The 20,454-nt window shown below is 41.9% G+C and overlaps 1 protein-coding gene across 5 annotated transcripts in view; it reads right to left on the bottom strand.

Annotated features, from left to right (window-relative positions):
* The window catches only part of MSRB3 (methionine sulfoxide reductase B3), an 86,761-nt gene that overhangs the window by 60,786 nt on the left and 5,521 nt on the right, over positions 1-20,454 (bottom strand). For 2 of the 5 annotated variants that reach the window (XM_086748844.1, XM_086748853.1), the window contains exons 2-3: positions 6,604-6,730; positions 2,472-2,543 (exon numbers count right to left, since the gene is read on the bottom strand). The exons of 1 other annotated variant lie outside the window; for it this stretch is intronic. In XM_086748844.1, coding sequence (XP_086604970.1) covers positions 2,472-2,543; positions 6,604-6,679 — 148 coding nt within the window. In that variant the 5' untranslated portion in view covers positions 6,680-6,730. The remainder of the gene's footprint in view (positions 1-2,471; positions 2,544-6,603; positions 6,731-20,454) is intronic. 2 more of the 5 variants (XM_086748868.1, XM_086748834.1) reach the window with 2 other exon arrangements.

Genomic DNA, 20,454 nt, shown 5'->3' with positions numbered 1-20,454 from the left:
CAAGAATCAAGGTGCCGCAATCCATACTTGGGATGGGGGTGGAGGGAAGGAGCGGGGTGGGGGGAGGTCTCTCCTCTCCACCAATTCCCCACAACAGCCCAGACCTAACCCCCTGCAAAAGTCGGTCTGTCTCCAACTGTGCAGGAACCCTTTTAGCAAAGATGCAAGCAGGCACAGCCTGCTCTGTGGCATTTCATCTCACATCTCCAAGCACTGAGGGACGTACCCAGCATGAGGACAGGAACAGCTGGAACACACTGTGCTCCAGCTGTTGCTCTGTTATGGCCACCCCCGGAAAACACCGTAGCCCCCTCCCCTCTCACCCTGCTTCAGGACTAAAGGTAGAGAAACAGCCAAAAAGGTCAGTAACTACCAACTTCTTTCCCTAGTGGGCCTTCCAGACTTCCCAGTGTTTCCATAAAATTCAGCGATGCTCTATGGGTTAGAAAGATGGGGTCAAGCCCTATAAAAGGGCTTTAAGAGGACTCAGTCAAGCCCTTCCCCGCTCTGCTGTCCTTGGGACTCCTGGACCGGGGCCACAGCGTTGAGCAGGGAGTTCTTACCTATGGTGCATAAAGCTGCCAGCGCCAAACCTGGGCTGCCAACAGCTACCGTCCCATGAGAACCTCTCCTCCAGCTGAAACAGGGGGCACCTTCATACCCCAGCCAAATGCCCTTTCCCAACACCGCTTCTTTTGAAGGAAATCGTGAGATTAAACACACATTTAGGTTGTAACTAAAACCAAACATTTTCTGCTTCTTAGCCATCTCTGGGACACAACTTCTCTCTACTCCTTGTTTCCACCCAAATCATGATCTGTGCTGCAGCAACCTGTGGTTAACCTGACAGCTAAGCTATGGTAACATCTGTGTCTCTGGTGCCTGACTCCCAGTCCACACTCTCTGGACCCATTCAATGTATCTTCAAATTCCAAGCTCACACATCCCCTAAGCGACCCCCTGGATCACCTCCTCCATCATTTCCAGGCATACTCTTACTGACTTTAGGGTTCACATTTCCATCTTGCACCTTTTCTTGCTCGTCCTCCGTCAGCTTAGCAACATCCTTCCAAAATCTCCTTCCTTTTTATGTGCTGCCATCTCTCCTTTACATCACATTATTCTCTGCAACCTTCATCATGTACTCCTCAGAGTAAGGACAAAGGCAGGCGTTGCTTTTAATTAAAAGGAAAAAAGTGAAAGCAGTCCTTAAAGGACTCCTCAAACCTCCTGTTATACAGAGAGAATCTGTATAACAAGAAAGTAGCTTTTCATGGGAGCCTTTAAAACACAGAAACACCGTGAGTGCTGAAACTTCATCTTTTCCATACCCGACTTCAGCAGAGAACGCAGTTAAGCCTGAGCTGCAGAGGGCAAAGGAATGGAACGCAGGAAATTTATGAGCTCCCAGAATTAAAACATTCCTGCAAGAAAGGTAGAAATGGCTTGTGGTGGGTCCTTTATGGGAGCAGGAAAGGAAAGCAAATGACCTTAAGAGATCCGTCAGGGAACACATTAAGGAACAGGCTCTGTGCATGGTGCTGGGAGCACAAGAAACTTCTCATCGTCCCTGTGCTACTCAGTGCCACGGAGCCACTGCGGAGCCTCCACCCAGGCAAGGCAGGGACAAGCGCCTTCTGTCTGTCGAGCAGCTGAGGGAGAGTGCAAAATTCTGCCAGAATGAGGAGTTAAAAAGGGGGACAAAATAGGAGACAAACCCTAGGGTGCAAACAAAAAGGGTACATTAACAAAGGGTTTCTGGTCTTCTTTACAGTCCAGGCACAATAACAGTATTACTCCCAATGAGATATCTGCAAATACATTTCATGCTAAGCTGTATTAAATAACATATTCTATTAGACTGAATACTACTGTACAAAATAATCATTTGTCAATACAGGATATTTTTTTAAGCAAACACAGCATTGAGTGTACTCCTATTAAGACAGCTATACAAAGATGATTTTTAAAACCCATTCCAAAAATATGATAATGTTATGCTCTATTATGGTAATACAGCATTTTACTTCCTACGACTAGGAGGCAGACATACATACAGACATTTATATAATAATGACACATGAACAGCTTCACATGCTATTTACTATTGTGCTCACACAGTGCTTGTTTTCAAGACTCTTTCCAAGCATTTATCAAATTCCTCGTAACTGCTGGGAGGTAGTAAACTAGGTAATTTGCAAGACCTTATTTTAAGTTTAAAAATGTATTTTTCTTCCAAATTTATATTTGCCTTTTTAATATATATTTAGCTTCATAGAAACACATTTTAATTTTTGCCCCCAACCAGTTCTGAGGAACATGTACATCCAGCTGTATGACATATTTAAACCCAGAGCAAATTTTTACATTCAAGATACAAACCCCAGAAAATAGGGATTTATAATGAAAACAGACAGGCATTTAACCATAGTCATACTGGTGGTTTTTGCTATACAACATATCAGTCTTACTTTTATTTTCCTTCAGACCATGTGAAGAGACATCTGTCATAGTACATCTTTGGTGACACACATTACGGAAAGCTATGGGAAAGTTGAAACATACATTATGGAAATTATATCTCTGAACACACAAACATACAATATGAAACATTTAGACATACTTAAGTTACACAAAGTTTGATAGCAACTACCACACTCTGAACGCATGAGACTAAGGTCTTTTAGGTCTTTTCTAGACTTTTCATTGTTAAAGCCAGATCTGGCAAACACTACACGCACAGATAATTTCACTGACATGAGCAGTTTGAGAGGGACAAACGCATATGAATAACTCATGTATGTAACTGTTTGCAAGATCTGCTCCTAAAAGTAATCCTTTATGTTAACAGATTACTACTAAAAATCCAGTTTTGAGACTCAGTAATTTTTTGTTCACTAACTATTCATCTCAATTTTCTGGAAAGACATTAAACTGAAACTTGGAATTAACAAAGATTTAATAAAACAAGTTATGAGAAACTATACTGTAGACATTTACTTAATGAAGACTTACACCATATGCCCAACACCATCTTCATACAGATGTATTGTAGTTTAATCTAATCCTAGAAAAGTATGGTTTCCTACTAGTAGTTATTTTAGCAATTAAACACTTCACAACAATTCAATATTATCTAGGACTTTATTATTTCATACAGGAAAAAAAAATATTAAGTCTACCCCTGTAATTTCTTCATCATTACTTTTACTTAATTTTACAAGCACCATAATTTTCTTTGATCTACAGGAGAGGAGAAGCCAAGTTATCTCATGCAAAAAACGTGATGTAAGCAGCACAACATTCAAAGTGTTAAAGAAATAAAGGAATTTTTTTTTTTTTTTTAGGAAATGAGAACCCATAATAATTAAAAGACACAGCAAAGCAAAATAAGCTTTCTTTTTACTTTATAGCTTGGTGGTCTGCTACAGAAAACATATGTACATGGAATCTACATAATCATTACTTGTATCAGTTACTCACTGGTATGCACTAAAGCAGCTGAAGTAGTTTTTACATTAAAAGTTTGGGGGGGTTTTGTTGTGGTTTTGGGGGTTCTTTTTAAAGATTTTATTTCTGTGAACTAAATCCTGGCAGGTGCTGAGTGCATCCTACATTTCCAAAGAGATTTAGAGCATTCAACTCTAATAAAGTGTGCTCAAGGAGTGACGCTTCTGCATCACACGACAGACACACTGGAGCTCTAATCATTACTGGAAATGAAGAAACCTTGAACCAACGTGCATGTAGTTTGCGTACGAGCACAGATTGATGTGATTTTTCCCAATGCTCACCCTTTTCTTAAAATACTTGTAAATGTTCATAAGATCTCAGGGTGTGCTTTATGTATGAATGACTCCGAAATGGGAAGCTTTTCATCTAGTGCTAGGCGTGCAAAACAGCATATGCTTAGTGCCATCTACTGGGAATGCCTGCTTGTACTCTTGGCTTTACAACGTTGGCTATAAAAAACGTTATGGGCAAACCGTGCACTAGGTTTGCACAGATTGAAACGTTTAGTCCTGACTTCAGACAAAAAAATATTTTAAAAATACAATTTGGAAGAACAGATTGGCACTCCAGGCACTAATATACAAATAGAAAAAGAGCAAGTAAAAACACTTCACTGGCACAAGTGTTAATTTAGTTTACAAATAACTTGCACATGCTTACAGAATAGTGGTTCAAAGAAGAGACAGGAGGTTATCCCTGTTCTAAGATACTTCATAACACTATTTCATTCATTTCACTTTTTGGAAAAAAAAAATCACTTGCTTCTGATCTACAACCATGACTCTCTACTAAATATAAAGTAAATATTACTTTGTGTTACTTTACTCCTTACAGGAAGGACAGAGGTACCATTCCAAGCACAAAAATGGAAATGATAGTTTCATTCAAGTCCTTGTCCTGAAAATATTTAACTCCATGGAGTTTAAAACTACGTCTGAAACCCCAATTTACAGCTCTGACAGCACTTTGCTCCCTTACGCTGAGCGGGCAGAGGTTCCAGAAGCTTAGAAAATCTTCCATATGGAATTTGCCATTCAATCAGAAGAAGACCAAACTCCACACCCTTCCAGACTCAGTGGGCACACAGCATGATGTTATGGCCGCAGGGCTGCAATTTGCACAGAACCGGCTGGTGGGAAAAGCACTAACTCAAAGTGTTATGTCATAAAAAAGTCATGAGAACTCGGGGCATTTTCTGTCTATTCAAAAGTTAAAGTCACAGTGCATTGTGGCACTGAAGCAGATGCTGGCTCTAGATCTCGTTCCCATGTTTAATTTGATACATGCTACACCATTTACTTGCAACCCTCTCAATACATCACACACACAAAACCAAACCAAAGGCAAAGCAAGCCTATGTTAATTTATAAGCATCTGGGGAATTTAGATTACTCGTAAAATATGTGAGATATGTGATTGTATATTATTCTACTGTTAGCAGATGAATTTGGGTTTATTATATATAAATATATATCTCTCTCTATAAAGTAGCCAGTCAGTGGAACTCAATCTATTAATGTTTGCACAGTTATGGATCAAAGGGACAGGAATAAACAGTAGTGTTATGAGCTTTTTATTACAAAATATGACTACTGGATTGTGCCAGAAAAACAATTTGACACAACAGCTAACATAACACTTCCCAAATAGGTATGCAACAGAAAAAAAAAGCTGAACAACTTTGAAATCTCCTTTTCAGAGCAGGAACGAAATGGCCAGAAGATTGAGTGCCCCCATTTTAAGGTAGACACCAGCAATATGAGGGTGCATCAAAAGGTGCATAATGAGGGCTAAGGAAATGTGCTTACCCTGTATTTTTAGGATTTTTAAATCTGGCTCAGCAGCAAATATAACAGGAAACCAAGGTCAGGCTGACACAATGTGGGCTATTCTCTCTCTTCCTCAATATGTGTTTGCAGCTCCTATCTAGGCTAATGGGAGTTTCGTGCACATGTGGGGGGAAACAGAACACAAATGCCGCAAAAATTGGACTCAGATTTAGTTCAAATAAAGTGTAATCAGCTTTAGAAAAAAAATCCATCAGCTTGAAAACTGATGTCTTATCACTGAAAAAAATCTTTAAAACATCACCTCCATATGCTTGTTAAGTCCAGCTCTGGGAAAAAGCGCTCGTAATGTTTTGCACCTTTATGAACCAGTTGCGAGTGTAGTACAAACACCCAAGCTGGTCCTTTTTTGATGCTCCAAATACTGATCAGCCAGGATTGTATCTTTTTTATTTGGGTGTCAAGAAAATTCCTAGTAATGTTCAAAATTAACTCTGTGCAGCTTCAATTTTCTCCTACATAACACTGACATTATTATGCAGACGTTACAGATACTGTTGCTGTTGAAGTGAGACACAAAATACTTACTAGGCTCAAGCTTTTCACGACACAACCAATTCATGGAGATGGGGCCTCATGGCACCCTTCACAGACCTAATGGCAGAAACTGGACATTATATGAAAAGTGCAGCTGCATCTGGCCATTAAATTGCATGTTTCCATTTATTTCTTTAGAGAAGTGTCATGTAACTAAAGAATATGCTGTCAGAGGAATGGAAGAATTACATTTTAAATTCTGTACTCATTTTATACATAATTTTCAGTGCAACATGTTTTATTTATAATAAAAATGTAAAAAGGGACACATGGAGTGTACCTATAATACACTGCTAAAGATTTTTGAAAATATTTTTAAGTCCTATGGTTTAAGAGCAACCCTTATGCTAAATTCTGTTATGCATCTTTTAAAAAAAATTATAAATGGCATTGAACAAAATTGATTCTCAATTTAATTCCACTCTTTGTGCGAAGAATTAGGAAAATAACATAAAATTTGAGAGATAATATGTTGGACAAGGAAGTTGGAGAGCATTTCCAATCATCCTAAAATCTAGGATATGAAAACCCTCACCCCAAGCCATTGACTTTTACCAAAAAAAAAAAAAAAAAAGGCAAACTTCTGGTTCAAAGGAGAATATAAACAAACCAGAGTAATCCATAGCACACAGTTTCCTGCAGCAGAGACACCCATTCCTAAAAGGGCCTTCATTATGCATGACACAACAAGCAGCACCCATTCAACCTGAGGGAAGCCCACAGGCTCGCAGGGCCACTGGCTGGCTCTTTGTCACCAAATGCAGCAGGTTGAATGCAGACATCACTGTGATATCCTCACCAACAAAACCAGAGGCAAAGAACAGGGGCAAGAGCTGAGTAGGGAAGAAAAAGAAAAAAAAAAAAAAAAAGAAAAAAAAAAGATGAGAATAAATTAAAACATCAAAAATGTTAAGATACATTCACAGAAAAAACAATGCTTACAATTTTATGAGACCATCACATGGAAATACAATTCTAAATGCAATCTTCTTAGTACGTTTAGTCCACTTCTGATCCCCCCCCCCTTAACATTTTGATACACATTACACAGGATTCAGCAAAGCAACCTTCTGTGGTACCAAGTGAGAGGGAGGGAGGGGGCATTTTTATAGGGGGCATTCACAACGGCTGCTTTAGATGCTCAACTGAGAGCAACTTGGAGTAATAACCGACATGGTCAAAAGTGTGGTGGTACTCAGGGAGAAACCTCAGGACCTCAGCTAGATAGCTGACGACAGGAGTCCTGCTTTGGACACCCAGGAATACCGGGCAGATCAAACGTGCAGGCTTTTCTACTTTTTTTTTTATTTAAAACAAAATAGATTCCGCAACATTTCTGAATGGTGAATGCTGGAAACCAGTCATTGCTAAAAATTGTTCTTTTGATGACTCATCTGAGGAACGTGACATTTCATTGTAATAAACTTGCCAGATATCTTAAAACCATGACTACTTCTTCTTTTTTTTTTTTTTAAAGGCAGGAAATAATTCGCATTGTAAACTGTCCATGAGATATATTTAAGCAATCTTCCGGCCAGTTTAAATATAGCAAACAGAGAGATGGCAGTCACAAGATTTTATTTTAGAAGGACTGAAGGCAGCAACACTAATTGTTTCATTCACCCTGCGATGGGAAAGAGGAAACGCAGCTGCCTTATAGCCCAGCCATTCATAGCCGCAGCTCGCGTCAGAAGATGATGTGACATTGGGGACGGGAGACCCCCCAAAGTCAGCGACAAAGGTCTCACGGACTCTGGTGGCAGCAGGGTAAGGCCCCGGGCGCCTAACAAGCAGCAGGGCACGACTCCAACCTCCTCCCAGGTGCCCGCTTTGCTTTTCAGCGTGTGGCAGAAGGGCTGTGGGTCCCAGCAATGGCCCAGAGCAGGAGTTTGTCTCCAACCGAGGAGAAGCTGACCACGGTCTCGTCCTGAAGAACAAGCCGTGAGTCTCACCAAACCATTCTGGGGCGCCTCTGACGGAAACCTGCCTGCATCAACGTGCCTCAACCGGGGCGTTTCCCGACTGAACCGCCTGCGAAACCCAAACACCTCCGTGCTGCTGCAGGGCGGACAGCCCGCGAGAGCCATTTCACAGACATAAACATGTCTCTGTCACGAGTGACTGCAGAGCTGCTTTAAAAAGTGAATAAACCCCCCTCCCCAGCAAACTGCCGCCTCATGAAAGACCAGAGGTCCGCACGTATCCGCGCTACGAGCGCGCAGTTTCCCTCCTGGTCCCCTTCCCCACGCGGCGTAGAGGGGTCAGCCCCGCAGCCGGGACTGCCGCGCAGCCGGGACAGCCGCGCAGCCGCCCGCGGTGTCCGGTCCCCTGTGGCGGGAAGTGCGGCGGCCCCGCCAGCGAACAAAGCCGCGCTCCGCCAGCGGCGGCACCGGGCGCCCCCCGCCGGCGGGCGGCCCGCGCAGCGCCTCTCCCCCATCTCCCCCCACCCGCGCACAGCGGCGCCGCCTGGCGGCCTCGGCCCCACACCGCTCGGCCCCCGCCGTCACGCGGCGGCTGGCGGGAGGCTGCCCCCGGCCGCCATTAGAGCTGGGCCGGCCATGGCGCCCGGGGGGACGCCGCCTCCTCTGGGGCTTCGTGAGCGCCTGGCTCCGCCAAAGCTCTCAGCAGCGTGGCTTTCTGGAGCCGTTGTTTCAGACCGGGAGTACCGACAGCCGTTTTGGAGGTCGGCATACCAAAGGGCTGACAGACACCTATATGATCTCTTAACTGAATTTACGAAGCCACCCAGAGCAGGCAGACACGGGCACAGCGCAGAGGTGAAGGGACGGAAGCCCTCAGCCCCACAGACACACTGCTCCACGGTCCTGAACCGACCTCCCACACCACGACCACTCTCCCTCAAGTGTAAACAGTTTAAAGGAAATTATCTGACCTCTTGAAAATGTCAAATATTTCAGTATTCACCAAAATGTTGTTATTTGTCCCATGTATTCATAAAGGCTTGGAGGATATATGAGTCCTGAAAGCCCAATAAAATATAACTGAGTGTTCATGAAAGTACTTTATTGCAGTTAACATTTTATTATTTTATTGCTGACGTTTTGATCGCTATTTTTATTTACTCTCTACGTTACAGCAATGCCCAGTAGTTTGAAGCAGGAGGGGACCTCCTGGTGCTCGGCACTGTACGCGCGCAAACAAAACCCCTGCTCGTGGGGAGCTTACAGACCAGGGTAAGAACGGCTTGTAAAGAATCGATGAAGAGAAGAGCAAAGTCAAACTCATTACAATTAACACATTTGGTTTGGAGGTGCTTTACCCCTGCCTGCCAGTTCCATGGGTACAGAGAAGAGGCTGAGGGAGAATGACGGTAACGTCATTACAACAGGTTCAGATCTGCCCTCTGCTCTTTCTGCAGCAGGTGCAAGCTAGGCCACAGCCTTCAACAGGTTCAGGAACGGGGTTCGTGTCTCAAACTTATTAAAAAGGAACAGCCAGACCACAACAAGAAACACGGGAAGAAAACACCATCCTGGAAATATCACTGCGATTGGTTTAAACCCCTGTGCTGTGCACACCCGGACCTTTCCAGGTTAAGCAAAGACCCCACGCTGGTGCTGGAGGCACCCAAGGGAACCTGGCTGTGCCAGCACAGCACCCCACCTCATCAGTGTCAGGGCCAAGTGGCCTGGGCACAGTGCTGCGCTAATGCGACTGTCGCATGCCTGAGCCGTGGTGAGTACTGCAGGCTTGCACTCTCACCACCTGGACCTGTCACTCCCCACATCTTTATTACAACACCGCAACATGCCACTTTCCTGGAGGGCCAGACGCTCCATGAAGACATCTGAGCAAAACTCACAATCCAGGGAAGGAGGTGATGCTTTTATACATCACTTCTTGTTTCTGTTGTTTGGTGGGTTGGTTTTTTTTGTGTGTTTTGTTTGTTTTGTTTTGTTTTGTTTTTAATACGTGCTGCTTGCTGCACTGCCTGCAACACCCAGGACACTAGTGGCTCCTCCACAGTTGTCCCTGGGTGTCACCAAACCTCTTGGAGCCACTGCACCGCACTTCAGTCTCTAACCTAGCACAACATGGGCCAGCATGGATCTTTCATCTCTCTGGCTGTGGTACGATGGACACTACACCCAGAGATAGCTTGTAAATCTTCACGCTATCGATCAGACAAATACAGCAGTAATGATGTCATCATGTGGGCTTCAGGAGCCTTTTGCTAGGATGATACACATTGTAGCTCCAGGAAAGCCTTCCTTTTAGGATACTGAAATCCTAATGTTGACATATGTTAAAGTACTGCTAGCTTTCAAGAGCTTCTATATTGTCAATAGCAAACGTTCAGAAATCACAAGTTCAGCCCCAAAATAAACATGATTTAAGTAAATCGTCAAAAAGTATCGTAGGAGGTCTGTCAAATTTGTCCTTCGGAAATTAAGAATTTTGTATGTACTCAGGTTATGTTTTCTCAACCTCTGTCTGCAACTAGAGAAATGTCTTTGATGGAGAAACAACTTGAGAGATTAAATTCTGATATTATCACATCTTGCTTTTAAGAGCTGTAGGGGAAACATCAAGGGTCTCAGGAGCTGATAACACTACTGGTTTAAGTTTTTCCACATTCAGTGTTTTTTTCCTGACAATTCAGACCCAGAATTCTTAAAATTACATGAGAATCCCAGCTCTCACAAGAAAACTTCTGTGAAGTTTTAGCCCTTTACAAGTAAATTATAAAATAAGATAAATTCTTAAGGGAGCAATCATTTTTTTTTTCTTGCCTTAGTAACGAGACCTTAATAGTGTGAGGTTTCTACTTTTTTCCAATTTCCCTCCCCCTACCCCCAAGTCTCTGGCCCCATTTTGAGGGCAGGAAACAATTAGAGATAGGTACACACTAGCCAGAGAGCCAGGCTCTTACGTCAGGAATTTCTATGTCACTGGAAAAAGCAAAAGAGCAAAAATATTGCCACACTGGAGAAACCCAAACAACTAGAAGTTATAAGACTGTAAACGTCTGTGAGTCTTCTATGCTGAAGTGTTGCATTTACAGTTTAATTTTAATTACTATTTGTTTTGTTAAGTTTCTCCAGTCCAGCAATAAGTTCAAACAGTCGTTTTGCAAAGGTTCTATTTATTTATTTATTTAGACATAAATCAAACTATAACCAAATGTTTCACTGATAAAGCTTAGTGGAATATTGAATATATATATTTATTCCACCCTTAGCATTTGGATTTTTTTTTTTTCCTCTCTAGGTGCAGCCTAGAGAGAACCACATGAGCAAGTACTTCAGGATATCATGGACTTCTGAGTTATTTGCTCCCTGGTCATTTTCCCTTAACACACTCTCTGCTAATACCCGAAGCCCCTCGTCTCTCCTGCTCCCTGCATTGCACTTGGTCGTTTTTAGGGACGTTACTGTTCGCTGTAAACATCTTAGGTTTGTCATGGAGTGTGCTAAGGGGGAGAGGGGATAAAGGCAATGTTTAATAGCTTATAAAGAGATGTTTAATGGAGTCTGATTCAGTAACCACTGAGATGCCAACTGGGGCAGGACACTGGAGCACAGGAAAACTTTTCAGCAGGGGGGCGAGGACTGACAATTACTTATCAGAGAAAGGAGAAGGGAAGAGTTCCAAGTCCCCCTTCTGATCCAAGAAGATCTCTGATCCTGAAAAGAGCACCCTTTGCAGTGCACAAAGTATTCCCCTCACACACATAGACCTCACTGCCTGGGCTAACCATCCCTTCTGTCCTGGCCTCCCAGCAGCCTGCTAGAACAGTGAGGCAGCAGCCTTCAGCTCTCAAAAACCACACACCCTGTGAATATGCATTATATGCTATAATTATATTTTCAGACAGCTGCAGGCTTCAATGCACTGTACTGTATTTGATGCATTCAAATATGGGACTAAACTTTTGGAAATTCACCTTTAAAGAGAGATTTTAGGCTCTGGATTTTCATGTGCTTCTACATCCATTGATAATGCAAACAAGGTGTCTTCACAAGTTCATGATTTGCTCTTAAAATACCTTGCAAAAGCTGTCTGATGAGAGTAAAATACTTCCATCGTTAACAGCCAACAACAGTCATCAAAACATCATAAAGATAATTACAAATACAAGCTTCTCAAAGGTTTATTGAAAAGGCATAAAACATTCTAAAAGAATCGGCGTAAGCCTTATAGATCTACAAAAGTACTGTAGCATTTAACTTGCATGCTTGTCTGCATATGCTTTTTCCTCCCTCATACAATACCAGCTTGTCAGTTACAGCCGCAGAAATCAGAAGCACTGGACCTGAATTCCTACTTCACTTTTAACACTCTCCATTAAAGTATTTTCTCCATAGCTGTTTGCGCTGGAATGTGCAAACTGAATGGCAATTCAGTCTACTTTTAGGAAGTTTACACTGTGCCCTGATAAAGGAGGTAACGAGTGCCATACCTCATAATATTTGAGCGGAAAACCAGGAAACGTCAAGCTTTAAACTTGAAGTTAGTACTGCTATAAGAAAGGAGCCTGAAAAATGAAGTTTAAAACCTTTTCGCTTTCTTGAATTTTACATATTTTCTTATGCTGGATTTTGGTGTTAAACCCTTCCCATAGCAACTGAATGTATTTATCATAGAAACTCAAACCTAAAATATGCACCTTTCTGCAATACAGAACACACCATCTAACACGTAAGAGATTTTTAAGTATCACTTTGGATGTCATATGCTTTAGGATACTGGCAGATCCAGCTGCAGATGTTTTAGTGGCCCTTACAGGAACGAGCATTTGCGGAGGAAACAGAAAAGTGCTTAACAGAGGAGTACATTCAGTGTTTCATAACGCAAACTCTAGCGATTGTTCCTGCGCTTGCAGCGCAAGCACGGCTGGAGCAGGTGCGTGCCTGCTCGGGCACACTAAGCGTGGCACGGGCTGTGGCTGCTCAAGCTCAAGGGGTGCAGGAGACCCTCCTGAGTCCCACGGCTTCCTCACCAAGCCCACAGGCCAGCCCTCTTTCTCCTGTGAAATGGGGCAACATGGTCCGAACTACTGATGTTACTGATGTATCTTTTTCACATTCTAGCTGGAAAGCTTCAGTAGCAATATCTTCCAACAGCTGGAGCAGGGTCTAAAGGTTGAGATCAGACAAAGAAATAGAAAAAAAAAAAGGCAGGAAAAGAAGATCAGACAGCATGGAAGCACTGCTGTCCCTGGAACGGGAATATATATTCTCACCCACTCACCTCGAGTCCCACTCTGCGATACACAGTGACAAGCAAAGCCTTCGGGACTAACCACCCTCCACATTCCAGCCTTAGGCTGTGTATAAGTTTCCCACTCAGGTGAATAAGAGATATTTTTAGAAGCACAGCCTTTAGTCCAAGCTTTATTACCCAGATTTGCTCCTCCATCTAACAGAGGTGAGGTGCCAACAGCAGATTTTAGATTATAGTGCAGGCTAAAGTTATCTTTCCAATAAAATAACCATTAAAATCTTGGAAAGTAAACCAGTTCTGAAACCTTTGTGCACAATTCAGGATAATTTCACTGATTTCAATTGCTGGGAAAAAAATATGCTAAGTTAGGAGGTAGGACTCCACACGTCTCTGAGTTTGCATTTATATTAGAATGGTTATCCAGAATAGAAAAGAGATTTATAGTTTTAAATACCTCTGAGCAGAGAACACAGAGCTATATTTAAATTTCCATTTAATTACTGCTTTGAGCTATCATTTTGTCTAGCATCAGCTGCCAAAGATGGGAAGCTCACAGTCCTGTACAGGAATACCCCTTTTTGTGCGCTGAACTGGCCACTGCATTGCTCCACTATCCAGCTAGCGAAAAACCAGTTTGGCAACAGAGGCTGGTGTGCCCTGTAACTGAAGCCCAGAGGTGTGTCCAGGGGCCAAATTAAAAAGGCTCAAGATGCAAGGGGATAATCAAAACAAAAGGGTTTTTTGAAGGCTGTAGCCTCCCAAAAAGCAAGAAAGGGGAAAAAAATCATTAATGCCTCCCTGTTCTGTGAAGGTTCCCATGGAGGAGAGAATGGTGAGGCTGAATTCTCCTTGTTTTACTACTTAACATTTGCACACAGCAGGGCAGTGGCACTGGTCCTCTCTGAAGAGCCAAAGCCATGGCCTCATACAGTGGGGATGAAAAGGACATCCCTGCTGCTACACTGAGCACCAAGGGGAGGAGGGAGATATTTAACTCTCCTTTGAGTAATACAAGAGTGAAGAGGGTCCTTGCTCGAGGGACCCTGGCTTGGTCTTTAAGGGAGGGTGTAAAATGCAAGGAGATTTCATCAGTGTAGAGACAGGACACTGCAAGCCTTGCAGGCATTAGATGAAATGGGAAAAGTGGAATTGCAAAGAGACAAGAAAAAGCAGAGAGACCCCAAGGAGAGAAAGAGACCAGACGAGTAAGGAGTCTGCAAGCCTGGGACGAAAGAGCATCTTTGGCTAAGGGCAGAAACCAGCAAGTCTCTGAGCCTTGCAAGCCCTCAGGTATCTGTCATTCGCAGATTGTTTCCCAATAGTTATGACGGGCAATACTTCCCAATGGAGAGTAAATATAGGTCAATTGGGATTTTCCCCCCCACGGTCCGTTCCTGCTCCTCCCTGGAGGATGCACTAAAATAGCACTGAGCTGCACTTTTATTTTCCCCGACTTGGTAGCCCGCCAACATACAGCACATTCCTTTTACGGGAGCGAGTTTATAACTACAATGGTCATAAACTATTCTTAAATGGGTCTTTTCTGAGAATCACAATCCTTTCAACATCTTGAAAAATATCTAATCTTTTCCATTCCAGGCAGTCCTCTCCAGAACAGTGGTACAGATTTAATTGCTTCTGGTGCTCAGATGATGAGATACAAGCGTTCTGGAAATAACCTTTTAATTTAACAATTCCTCCTGGCAAGCCTGAAAGCTTTTTGCATTGCTCACCAATAAGGAATCCATTTTCAGTACTAAAAGAAAAAACAAAGTTTAAAAACTTCTGGGTTGGCACTGTGGATGGAGCTATCCAAGAGGTACCCTAGCACTGAAGACACGATACCTATTTTTACTATCAGGTCAATTTGAGTAGGTATGCTCTCCCTCTCCACCAATATTTGCCTTGTCAAGCTTACCAACACAGCAGAGCTAACAAGCTTTCTATTCTATTTTTAATTCAGGACAAATCCCATGCATCATTTACCAGAAGGTGAAATACAACTTTCTTTTTTTTTTCCACAGTGAATAGAAGCCCTTCAACAGGATTTTCTATTCTGCTTTTCTTGAAACAACTTTGTACCAGCTTTTACTTCTCAAAGAAGAAAAAAAAAAGACTAATTTTGAAGATTAAACAAATATTTCATTTGGAATTTGAGTTCTTTTAAATCGTGTTACAGAGTGCTCAGCAGACTTCCTCAGCTTACAAAGCTTATTTGCCTGGGTAACGATACACAATAGACATGTGATACCAGCCGTTTCTTTTAGGTAGAGTATCTCATAAAAATGAAGCACAGAGAAAGCCTCCAGCTGAGACCTGGTATGACTTAACAGGACCTCCAACCTTAAACATCAAAAAAATACATTCTTTTGAAAAAAGTATTGTCTCACTTATTCCTAAAACGAGACAAGTGAAAACCAGCCATGTAACAGTTTGCTGAGCTCCTGTCCCAGGCTGCGGTGCGGAAGGTGTGAAGGAAGCTGCCATTTCTGCTGCACACAGAAGCTGAGCTCTGCAACATCGCAGATGGGTTAAATTTCATGACCCTGTTTTATGAGGCACTGTAAGGAAATGTAGAAACAACACTTACTAGTCCACTGAAGGAGACAAGGTCCCTGAACGCATCAGAGCTAAAAACAGTTGTGATTTCAGCAATGGTTTTGGCCTCTGATTTAACGAGCTCTCAGAGCAGAAACTGTATCAGGAAATAAAAACTCTCAAAGAAATAAAACTCCCCATCACAGGGGATGGGGGAGCAAACATCAGCAGCAAACTAAAGCATCCTCAATGCAAGATCAGATGCCACGGGGTTATTACAGTCTATATAGGAAATTACGAACAAATAATCGGTAAGTCTACGTCCAGCAGATTTTTAAAATACTTAAAACTCTTATTCGAAGAAGTGTTTGGTGCTAATATCTATCTACACATATATGCACATAGTGTGCCTATGAACGCCATGCACCCTACTAGAAAAATAAACTTCTAGTGCAAAAGACACACATAGACCCATATCCTACCCAGACATCAGCCTGTGTCATTTTATTCAGCATTCAATTCTTAGCACAAAACCATTTGAAAGTCGAATTATCACCCTATATTTTAATAATTTGTTACAGGAGAAAGTAGAATTTTTAGATCAGACTACGAACCAGACATGAGTATCATCTCATACTTTGTAAAAAAGCTTGTAAGTAAGGCATGGGGTTTCTAAAATTTAGTTATGATTTCTCCGTTAGCTAGCATAAACACAGTTCAGACCAATTCAGGTTGGTTGTTTCTTTTTTTATTATCCTAGCTTCTAGAAAAGCATTTCGAGTTATAGACATCATAGCTGCCAATCTCTCCCCAGCAGTCTCCCTTACATGGAAATTTTCTACGTGGCTTTCCCTAAAACCAATACCACTCATCACCACAGAGAGGAGCCATCTCCCTTTCATAAAATTAGATATTACACAGCCTCACGAGTGATCCTTCAAGCAACATCCTTCAAATAACATCCTCAGCACACAGACGTCTATGCATATGTCAACAGAATAAAGGCACTCTTTAAAAATGTACCTTTGATCACACAGATTGTGGCATGATGGTATGCAGAGCAGCCTTGAATATAGAAGAAAACCTCAGCCTTTTATCCAAAAATAGTTCTAAAAACATCATAGCATGAAGAAATTCTGATACTGCACAAAAAAAGAATGGCTCATACACTGTAACAGTAACATTAACCATCCTAAACCCAAAGAACTTCTATGCAGTTGAAAAAAAAAATAAATTAGAAGAACATCTAATCCATAGCAAAATAAAATTCCATCAAGTAAAACAGAAACTCATGTCTCCCCAGTCAGAGATGTACTTTTACTTTTCTGAATAGCAGTGAGAAGACAGTAGAGCAAATAAGGAAAGAGTATTTATCTTTATACTTTAAATCTTCTTTGAATTTTGAAAGTCAATTACTAAAAAGTGAGAGAGCAAAGAAAACTATTTCTGTCCTAACAGCAATACATTTGATTCAAATAGAAATATTACTTGATTTTAAACCACTGTCCAAGGTGGATTAATTCGACAAATACTTTTACTTAAATTTCTGTAACACCACTTTTTTAAAACAAATCTTGACGTGGTTAGGTTATCATCAAGTATGCTGATTAGCAAAAAATATATACCTTTACACAAAATCTTCTGCCACTATGTAATAACCAGGATTATATGCACATCTCCCTATATTAAGGTAATTATAGGGATAAAAACACTTATTCAGGACTCTTTTTCCTTCTTACAAGAGAAAATGTGCAACGACAAACTTTTTTTCAATGAAAAATGTTACCTGCAACCTGCACGAGCTGAATTCCAGTTTGCACTCCAGTGCAGTTTAAAAATGCACAAACATTTTTTTTTTTAATTAGCTAAATATGTTTACACTGGATGTGCAGCTCTAGCATCTGGACCTCTGGGCATCCTAAAGCTATTTTTCAGTTCATGAACAAGAGAGGTATTAATTCTAGCTAAATAGATTACTTTAAAACCTGCTTTCATTATTTCCTTTCTCTTTAATTCTCTCCTAAGCATCCAGAAGGTGAAGATGTCTCCTCCACCTCTTTTAATTGACTGAAAATATTTATTAAACCTCACCTTTTTTTTATTTTTTCAATCCACATTTCTCAACCCTGAAGGTATTCAAGAGACAAAAATACTCATCCTGTACTCACCAGCTGGACTTGCAGCCAACAGTAACCATGCAAAACCTTTCTGCACAGCGAAAAGTACTTACCTTTGGGAAAAAAAAAAAAAACAACCCACAAATAATTTCTCCTGCTCTGTTAGAATGAGCATATGTCAGGGCTAATACTGGAGTTATCCCTAGGGTCAGCTCCCAAGGCCTCAGCCAAGAGCCACCTGCAAGCAGGGGCGATGCCACCTGCCTGTGACGCCCAGGCTGGCAGCAGCCCTCCACAAAGTCCCCCCAGCCGCACACCCCAAAGTCGGCAGCAGCCCCGCACGGAGCCCCCCCAGCCGCACACCCCAGGCCTGCCAGTGCCCGCGCAGCTCGCTCACGCGGCTGGCACACCGCTGGGTTCCGCTTTTCTCGTTTGGAGGATCACAATGCAACCACCCAGTTCGTTCTCCTCTTCCCTCAGCCTTTTGCTAGTTTGAAGGCTTTGTAGTTCAGTTTCCCATCTGGACCAATATTCTAAGATAAATTTGGATGTTTTGTTTGCGTAATCTGTTCCTAAAAGTGACATCTGTTCCACTTCCTTCAGCAGAGGCGGCAGCAGCACGGCACCCTGCCGAAGCTTGCCGTCAGGAGCTTCATTAAGCCTTGCCCCAAAATGCAGTTTCCATCCTACTTGGATTTGTGCTCCAAAAAAGGAAATCCTACATTTGAAACACCGGGAGTCCCTCTTTTCCCTCTTGGCCCTGACATCTCACACCACTCTCACTGACGCATTAGGAATTCCTCAGCCGTGCCCCCGCGACATCCTCAGACCTCAGCTCACGACCGCTCCCCTCCCACGGTTCACTTCAGCACATCTCAGTGCTGAGCGCGCAAGCCTTCAGCACCGGTTATCAAAATAAAACAACAAAGGACGTACCAGCTCCATGTCCACCTTAAGGTTTTTGGAAACAATAATTACTGGTTAGAATTCTGATATATTTGTTTGGTATGTTATTTTTATGGCACTGGTATATATATACCAGAAGGATTCTCATTCTCTTACATCTATATGCATACTTAAATAGATATTCACAGATAGAACTAACTTATCCAGATGTCGAGAAATTTTATGTAGTTGCTAGGCAAAACAACTAAGAAAATAAATAAACCATAAGCCATGATCAGCTGAGCCCATCTGCAAATTTTGCTATTTGTAGCCAAATACAAAGAAAGCAACACACACACCAGATTACCAGTTTGGAAATAGGTTGATTGCCCAGATGACCTTCCATGGCACTATATTTGAGGGATTTTTCTAAGAAACAATGGAGGTAATCATCTGAAGTAGTTACAATGACTAATTTCAAACTGTTCTTCCTCTGTTGCACAGATCTTCTTCTGCACGCAAATCGTCATTGGAGCACGACAGTCACTTGGATCTGCAGTGAACTACCCTGTCAATGAAGCTGCTGAAGCTGGTTTGTGGGTTTGTTTTTTTGTTTGTTTTGTTTTGGCGTTTGCTTGTTTGGGTTTGGTTTTTTTTTGAGAGCTTTATTAAATCTATCAAGCTTTCCTTCTCCTCTTAGGAACTCACTTCAGGTGCTTTAACTGGAGAAATATGAGACTGATTATCAGAAATCAGCCACGCTAATGTTGAATCACTGTATTCCCAGATGATGGAGCTATCTTGTCTGAGGTTGCCCTCCGTCCTCTGACAGGTAATGAAATTTATTCTGCTGTGCCTGGAAAACAAGCTGGGGCAACCGTTCAGAAAGGAACAAGCACCTCTGAGGATGTTTGAAAGGCTTTTGCCTTTCCAAAAGCTCGGGAGTAAGTTGACAATGTCAATTTTTAGAAAGGGAGAAGAGAGTGATGGGTGAACTACATGCCTGTAAGCCTACCTTCAACACCCAGAAAGCTTTTGAAATAAATGACTAAACAATCCTTAAACAGGCAACTGAAAATCAGAAAGCAATAAGCTGCCAAGATTGACTTGCTGAGATCTAACTCCATCAACAAACGTACTTTCCTTCTTTCCTTCTATTCTACCGGTGGAAGGAAAGCAGTAAATCCAACAGACCTCAAATATAAAGTTTGGTTTTTTTTTTTGACAGAGCAAACTAGAAAAGCTTCCTTCTAGGTCAAGGTCCTATAACATGGTGCAGAGCTGCTTGAAAAAAAAAACACACTCATTCAGTGCTTCTCCTGCTTACTAGGGTCAAAACCCAGCAAAAAGTCTTACTATAATTGCAGAGATACCAACCTGCAAGGAGTGTGAAGCACTCTAAAGAGCTGAGCAGAACTCAAGATGGTCTTAATAAACTGGAGAAACAGTAAAAAAAAAAATCAGTAAGATTAAATTCTATACAGCCAAGTACAAAGAACCACATTTGGACTTTAAAAGAAATCTTCAAATGTACAAAACCAAAAGGAAGACCATCAGACCAGCAGCTGTACTGCAGAAAAGGATGTCAAGGTTACTGTGACAATAAATTGAGCCAACAGTGTGATATTATTAAAAAAAAAAAAAAAAAGACAAATGACAATCTGGAGTTTATTAAAAAGAGAAGCATTGTACATAGTAGCAAGAAATTCACTCTCAGCAGCAGCAGTGGGGTATCAGCTGTAACACCTTGCTGCTTTGGGGTGCAGGACAAAGACAACTGGGAAGAGTCCAGAGGAGAAATAAAGACTGGTTCAGAAAATCAAATCCCT

The sequence above is a fragment of the Chlamydotis macqueenii genome, chromosome 1, assembly GCF_036417535.1.
Source record: "Chlamydotis macqueenii isolate bChlMac1 chromosome 1, bChlMac1.mat, whole genome shotgun sequence".
In the NCBI taxonomy this organism is placed as follows: Eukaryota; Metazoa; Chordata; class Aves; order Otidiformes; family Otididae; genus Chlamydotis; species Chlamydotis macqueenii.
This window is presented reverse-complemented; position numbering and strand designations above follow the sequence as displayed.